This window comes from Pteropus vampyrus, unplaced genomic scaffold (assembly GCF_000151845.1).
Source record: "Pteropus vampyrus isolate Shadow unplaced genomic scaffold, Pvam_2.0 Scaffold638, whole genome shotgun sequence".
Classification (NCBI taxonomy): Eukaryota; Metazoa; Chordata; class Mammalia; order Chiroptera; family Pteropodidae; genus Pteropus; species Pteropus vampyrus.
This window is the reverse complement of record NW_011889419.1, coordinates 4,427-12,604: the sequence shown is the minus strand read 5'-3', so window position 1 is coordinate 12,604 and position 8,178 is coordinate 4,427. Positions and strand designations below refer to the sequence as shown.

The window sequence follows — 8,178 nt, the reverse complement described above, 5'->3', positions numbered from 1 at the left end:
ATTTGAACTCAGACAGAGTGATGCCTCTAGCCTTGTTCTTTTTTTCTCAAGATGGTTTTGGCAATTCGGGGTCTTTTGTGCTTCCATACAAATCTGATGATTTTTTATTCTATTTCTTTAAAAAATACTGAAGGGATTTGAATGGGATTGCATTAAATCTATATAATGCTTTAGGTAATATGGTCATTTTAACTATGTTGATTCTTCAATCCAAGAACATGGAATATCTCTCCATTTCTTTGTATCTCCTTTGATTTCTTTTAATAAGGCTTTGTAGTTTTCATTATACAGGTCCTTCACATGCTTCATTAAATTTATTCCCAGGTATTTCATTCTTTCTGTTGCAATTGCAAAAGGAATTATTTTTTCCACTTCTTTTTCTGATACTTCACTATTAACTGATAGGAACACTATGAATTTTTGAATTGTTGATTTTGTATCCAGAAACTAAAATGTATTTGCTTATTGTTTCTAGTCGTGTTCTTGTGGAGTCTTTAGGGGTTTCTATATAGAGAATCATGTCCTCTGCAAATAGTGACAGTTTGACTTCTTCATTTCCTATTTGGATGCATTTTATATCTTTCTCTTGCCGGATTGTACTTGCTAGGACCTCCAATGTTATATTGAATAACAGTGGTGATAGTGGACAGCCTTGCCTTGTTCCTGATCTTAGAGGGAATGTTTTTAGTTTTTCACCATTAAGTATAATGTTGGCTGAGGGTTTGTCATATATGGCCTTTATTATGTTAAGGTACTTTTCTTCTGTACTGACTTTTTTAGTGTTTTGATCACAATTGAGTGCTATGTCTTGTCGAAGACTTTGTCTGCATCTATTTATATGATCTTATGATTCTTATTTTTTAATGTGTTCATTGGTGTATCACATTAATCTATTTGTATGTGTTGAGCCATCCCTGTGCCCCTGGGATGAAGCCCCCTTGATTATGGTGTATAATCTTTTTAATATGTTGCTGTATTCAGTTCACTAGTATCTTATTTAGGATTTTTTTTGCATCTGTGTTCATGAGAGATATTGGTCTGTAGTTTTCTTTTTTTGTTATCCATACCAGGTTTTGGTATGGGAGTTATACTGGCCTCACAAAATTTGTTGGGAAGTATTGCCTCTTCTTTGATTTTTTGAAAGAGTTTGGGGAGAATAGGTATTAAATCTTCTTTGAATGTTTGGTAGAATTCACTGGTGAAGCCATCTGGTCCTGGACTTTTACTTTGTGGTGGGATTTTGATGATCGTTTCAATTTCCAAAATGCTGATTGGTCTATTTAGATTTTCCAGTTCTTGATTCAGTCTAGGAAGATTGTATTTTTCTAAGTGCTGGTCCATTTCTTCTAGGTTACTAAATTTGGTGTTATATACTTTTTCATAGTATTCTTGTATGATCCTTTATATTTCTGTGATGTGAGTTGTAATTTCCTCTCTTTCATCCTTGATTTTGTTTGTGTCCTTTCTCTTTTTTCTTTTGTTAGTCCAGACACAGCTTTGTCAATTTTATTAGCCTTCTCAAAGAATCAGCTCTTTGTTGCATTTATATTTTCTACTGTTTTTTGTTGTTTGTTTGCTTTTAATTTCATTTATTTCTGCTCTAATTTTGATGATTTCTTACCTTCTGCTGACTTTAGTCTTCATTTCTTCTTCCATTTCTAGATTTTTAAGATGAAGTGTTAGGTTTTTTATTTGGGCTTGTTCTTGTTTATGAAAACAGGCCTCTAATGATATGGACTTTCCTCTTATGACCGCCTTTGCCATGTCCTAAAAGTTTTGATATTTTATGCTATCATTATTATTCATTTCTGTGTATCTCTTGATCTCTCTTTTTATTTCTTCTCTGACTCAGTTATTCTTTAGTAGCATGTTGTTTAATCTCCATGTATTTGTGGTTCTTCCTGATTTCTTTCTGCAGTTGATCTCTAGTCTCAAAGCATTATGATCTGAAATTGGTATAATTTCAACCCTCTTATATTTGTTGAGGCTATCTCTGTGTCCTAGTATGTGGTCAATTCTTGAGAATGTTTCATGTGCACTAGAAAAGAATGTATAAGCAGCTGTTTCGGGATGGAAGGCTCTGTAAATGTGACTTATGTCCAGGTGGTCTAATGTGTAATTTAAGGATGTGATTTTCTGTTTGGATGATCTGTCCTTTTCCGACAGTGGGGTACTTACAATAGTGTTTTGGTGTGTTTCTCCCTTTAGTTCTGTTAGTAATTGCTTTACATATTTCGAGGGTCCCTGATTGAGAGCATAGATATTAATAAATGTTATGTCTTCTTGGTTCATGATTCCTTTTATCATTATGAAATGCCCCTCAGTATCTTTCTTTATCTTTTTGATTTTGAAGTCCATTTATCTGATATTAGTACTGCTACTCCTGCTTTTCTCTGAATGCCATTTGCTTGAAATATTTTCCACCCTTTCACTTTGAGTCTATATTTGTCTTTGGAGCTGAGATGTGTCTCCTGGAGGCAGCATATGGTTGGGTTTTGTTTTTTGATCCAATCTGCAACTCTGTGCCTTTTTATTGGTGAGTTCAGTCCATTTACATTTAGGGTGATTATTGAAATATGAGATCTTCTTATAGTCATTTTATCTTTTGCTTTCTGGTAGCTTGGTGTTTCCATTGCTTCCTTGTCCTTGTGCTTCTGTTTTCTTTATTTTGGTTGACTTTTGTGGGTTTTGCCTCTAGTTCTTCTTGTTTAATGTTATATACTTCAGTTCTGAATCTTTGGTGTGCCGTTAACATTACAAATATGTAAAAGATAGTCATATATATATATATATATATATATATATATATATATATATATATATAGTCATTTATTTTCTGCATGTGCCTTATCTCTATTCCCTTTTGCAAATTTGGATCTTTGAATCTTCCCTTTTTCAGTCATTGTTATCTCAATTTGTTCCTATGTATGCATGTATTTAATGTATACAGTTTGATGAGTTTGTACCTATGCATACATCTGTGAAACCATCACCACCATCAAGGTAATGAATATGTCCATGACCTTTTTTATTAAAAAAATTTTTTTTCTATTCCGATTCATTTTATTTTTTTTAATGTTAGTTTTTATTTTTTACTAGAGTTATTGGGGTGACATTGGTTAATAAAATTATATAGGTTTCAAGTGTACAATTCAATAATACGTTATCTGTATATTGCATTGTGTATTCACTATCCAAAATTAAATTTCCTTCCATCACCATATTTGACTCCCTTTACCCTTGTCTACCTCCCTCTACCTCCCTTCCCTCTAGTAACCACTAAACTGTTGTCTATGTTTGTGAGTCTCTGTTTGTTTTGTTCATTTGTTGCTTTCAGTTTTATATCCCTCAGATGAGTGAAATCATATGGTTCTCAGCTTTTTCTGTTTGAATTATTTCACTTAGCACCATCTCCTTTATTTTTAGGAGCTAAATTTTCAATTATAGTTTTAGAGTGGCCTCCTTAATTTATTTAGTACCACTTTGGGGAGTAAATTTTAAAATGCTCACCATAAGCCCATAAAAATATTCAAAAGAACTGGCAATAGAAAAATAAAACTGGGAAGGTGGAAGATGTTCTGTCTTAAAGAGAGCTAATCTTCTCTTTTGAGGGGTAGCCACATACCTTTTTTAACCATAGGCTTAATGTTAAGGCAATTTGTTTAAGAGAAAATATTAGAAATATGGTGACTACTAGGAAGAAATAAATAATCCCTACTCTTCATATTTCTCTCTATACGGAGGTGTATTCTATTAAAGAATAAATTTCAAAAACTTTTTAAAAGTTCATGATTCATACAATTATTCAAAGACCATGTGCAAAATATTTTATTTAATTTTAACAATTAATCAGTAAGCTGGTCAGAGTTTTTCAAAGACAAATTCAAAGAATAAGCATTATACAATCAAAAGACTGCTTTTTCAGTACCTAATAGATATTGACTGGTTAATATGCTGTAGAGCCATAAAACTGTAATCTCTAGGGTGTATTTTCTACTGAACAGAAATCTATAGCTGATGTGCCACTTCACAGTATTTGGATTTTAAACAAAGTGTAGATAACCAAGTCAAATGTCTGTACCTTTTCCTATATAATTAAATAATTTTTGGATGGAATTGTTGAATAATAAATAACATCATAAAGATAGGCAGTCATTCTGCTTTAGTCTTAAGATTTGGGTTTTTTAAAATAATTCTTTTGTGCTGTCACCTGGCCTCTATTTTACCTATCCTTCTCCTGGGGTTGAAAAGAGATTTATTTGACAGATGAATTTTAAACAAGAATGTGGGTACGTTAGATCCATCCTATTACATTTTCTCTTTTATATTGTCTTTTCTACAGATAGATATCAGATGTTCAAGTCATGCAGTCATAGGATCTGTTCTGGGTGGTAGAGGTAGAATTGGGTTTCTAGTACTGTCTATCTCATGGCTATGACTAACTCAGGAGTTTCTTATTGGGATGTTCAAAGCTATGTTTTCAATACCTCTATTTATAATAAAACTGGTATTTTAATCTCCATTTACTTGCCTACTTTCTCTCTCTAGTTGACTCAGAACTCAAGCAAGAAATGAGGGTGAGATTCCTTCAGATCTCACAATCCCAACAGTAACAATGAGAGACTCAATTATTTTTGTGTATATAATGTGGTATTACACTTGGAAGCAAAATGTGGCAATGCACTTCAAAATTATAAAATGTAAGAGGCCTTTGCCTCAGGAATTCCTCTTCTAATAATTTAAACAAAGGAAATCAATCAAGTTTATTTAAAATAAGATATTTAATATATAATTTTATAATTATTAAATATGAAAACTTTATTAAATAATGCTTCATCCATAAAAAATACAATGCAGAAAAATTATGATGTGACCTATATTTTTACCATGGAAAAGTATTTACAGTTATTGGCTTAGAAATTGACTGTATATATACTACTTTTGAGTATATTTATATATTTTTTCCATTGAAAACACAGACATAAAGCAATTTTGTTGTCTTCTGTTAACACTTTGTTATCTATGGATTGGAGAGTAGCCAGAAATACATTTTTGTCAAACAAGTATTGTTTTACACGTGGAATGTGTCTAATAAAACTTGCACCTTACTGTCTCCAAGGACAGAATTCCCGCTGTGCCTCTGTTAGGTATTTTGCCAAAATTCAGTGTATATTAAATTCATTAGTCATGTTTGAACTTTGGTCACGAAGGACCCTTTAGTTATCCACACAGAGAGCCCAGGTACATACATAAGAGTTGGAAATAATAAAAGTCATCTTACTTCACTGTATAACTTTGCCCAGAGAAATCAGAAATCATCTCTTTCAAATCTTCTAAAAATCACCTTACATTTATCAGACACTTAAACTAAATAACTTTTTATTTAGCTTTGATATGTAAGAAATTGTTTCTTAAGTTAAAGTAGAATAAACTTTAACGTGAGTCTTTTGGCAACTCAGAGAGCACTTTCTACTGCAAAAAGATTATCTGTGAACATGTATGTCTTCATGAGAAGGGCACTAGTGTGCATTATTTGACTCCACATACTTTCAGTTTCACTTTTGGGATATCAAGATTACACACAGTCAACTGCAGCCATGATTACCTTCCATCAGAGTGAGTACGTTCTTGTTTGGTAATTTCAGTTTCTTTCTTCATTCAACATTCTAGTTCCTTGGTCTCTGGAAAATAGCAGAGTAATCTATGTAAAAATCAGAGATGGCAATATCGGATGTCTCTGAGAAAGAAAACAGTTATTTCTAATGTTTTATATTAGAAAAATGAAATCTGAAGAGATTGGACTTATTAGAAATATTTATTACATGCATCAGTAGAGATGAGTCTGTTATCTATTCATTCTTTTTCTCCTTAATATCTATAGCACTACCAGCCATGTCATAAGTTCTAGATAAATATGTTTTGAATTAATTCATGAGTACTCCTAGGAATAGGAGGAACAAACAGGAGTGACTGCCTTACAACGTTACTCTTACCAGGAATGTATGTGTGTGTGTATACACATATATATGTATGTGTATATATATATATGTATATATGTATGTATATATATGGATATGTATATATTTGTATGTATACATATATATTTATACCAGGATGTACCTATAATATCCTCTGTTAGAATGCTAAATTCTAACAGAGGATATTATACATAAATGCAATGTTGTCATTAGCAATCAATAAGCTCATTATAAATGCAAATGTTTCTTGAAAAATACTAAATAGAAAATTCACCTTAATGAAAGTGGTTTACTGGAACATTCATTTCACATTCCAGTATCACAGAAGGTAAAGTACTGGTGATTAGAAAGGGAGGAGAGTTTGGGAACCTGGAACAATGGTTTCTCAGAATTCTGTCTGAGTTAAGACGCCACAGTGAGGTACTGAGAGCATGAGAATTTTCTGTTTAATTCAGAAGGATCAATTCCTATATGATCCTCTCTAAAAGGGTACCTGATTATTGCCTAATTATTTCTCCCCCAAGCCCAGTTTAGTGCTCCTTTTCTATAGAAATACCTATAAACCGTAGATAATTTTCTATCTATAGTAGCCCAATACTGTTATTTGTTACTGTCTTGATAGAAATAACATCTTTCGATGTCTCGGACCTTAGGAAAACACACTTACAGGTTTTTTGTGGGGTAAAGATTGCTAAAAAGTGAAACCATTCATATAACAAATTAATTTTTTTCATGGGAAATTCTTTTTTTTTTTGGAATAGAGAGAAAACAAAAGACACAGATTCTTTATTTACAGAAGGAAATAACTGGCCATGTAATTAATTACTTAATGATACTTGAGAAAGGAATGTGGAAAATCTATTGCCTTGTGTCCAAAATTGTAGTCTCTGAATTCTGCTCTTGGTATTTTTTACAGAACATTGAACAGGTTATCAGAGGCACCAAAATTTACATACTTCATAAGGAATGCAGGAAAGAAAACACAGTAGTTATAGTGGCTATTGATTAGTGCTCTCATACATTACCATAAGTATTAAAACAAATTTTAGAGAAAAAAAAGAGAGACATAGGGGAATGAAGGGAGAAAATAGAGGCAGTAGCTTTAACTTACTATCTGCCAGGCACTCTGAATGGATTAGTTCAATCAATGCTGACAATAATTTTATGAGCTAAATATTATGGAGGAAACTGAACCTAAAGAGGAAAGGGGAAATGAGAACACTGCAGTCTTATTCAAGAGACTGTGTTAAAAACACAGGAAGTATACCTTCTCTTACTAAACATTAGTCTATGTGAAAACAATAGAGTCAGAGTCATGCCTGCATAACATTGAAGGCAGTCTCAAAAGATCAATTAATTTTTATCAATAGGCTTATATAAAAATTAAAAAACCTTTTAAAGACCTGCTAAGCAATTAAAAGAAAATACCTTTAAAATGCATTTTAAAGAAAATTAGGCAAATATTTCTTTATTTCCTCAAACTGTTAAAGAACATTTAACATTCCTATTGATAAGCTTGCTGCTTGGGGACACAATAATGTCAAAGTAAAATTTGTCAACACTGTTTAACAATTCAGTCATAAAAGCAGAATAGTCATAGCCTATGGTGGGAATAGTAAGAGGAAAAACTACTTCTATCTTAAAAAGTTTTAGATAGATTCCTGGTGGAATTCATACCTAAACCAAAACTTACAAAAAGGTTAAGGAGGTTAGAGACTGCATGCACAGTGATCATAGAGACAAAAAGACCAGCATATGAGAATCTCCACATCTGCTAGTAGATAACTGAAGCAAATAGAATCAGGAGAGATGACACCAGTGGCCTGATTCTATAGACTGTGTTTTTTACCACTAAGATGTACCATCTCTTCCTAGCAGCCAGTGCAAATATCCTAGTAGAACAGAATAAGAAAGGTGGTAAATTGCATAGACTGATACTTGAAATATTAAAAGATCTCTATATATTGAGAAGTTTAAGTTTCATAATGAGGGCAAAAGGGAGTCATTAAAAGGATTAAGATTAATGTTTCAGTTACAAAACTCCATTTACAAACTGAAAAAATACTTTTTAAAAGTATTTATTTTCTATGTAACTTAATATTGGTGTTTTCTCTCCCTAACTCTATCCACCTCATTGTAGTGAATTATCTTTATATATCTGTGTTGTCTCCCTCAATCCAGGTTCATCATAATTCAGGAA

General features: G+C 32.2%; 1 protein-coding gene across 4 annotated transcripts in view; it reads left to right on the top strand.

Moving 5' to 3' along the window:
- Positions 1-4,886: 4,886 nt before the first annotated feature.
- The window catches only part of LOC105308904 (olfactory receptor 6C2-like), a 7,709-nt gene continuing 4,417 nt past the window's right edge, over positions 4,887-8,178 (top strand). For 2 of the 4 annotated variants that reach the window (XM_011384974.2, XM_023525874.1), the window contains exon 1: positions 4,887-5,616. Coding sequence is in view for 1 of the 4 variants with exons in the window: in XM_023525876.1 (XP_023381644.1) it covers positions 5,598-5,620 (23 nt within the window). In the remaining 3 variants the exon portion in view is untranslated. Of the gene's footprint in view, positions 5,621-8,178 lie in introns of all 4 variants that reach the window. The other 2 variants (XM_023525875.1, XM_023525876.1) reach the window with 2 other exon arrangements.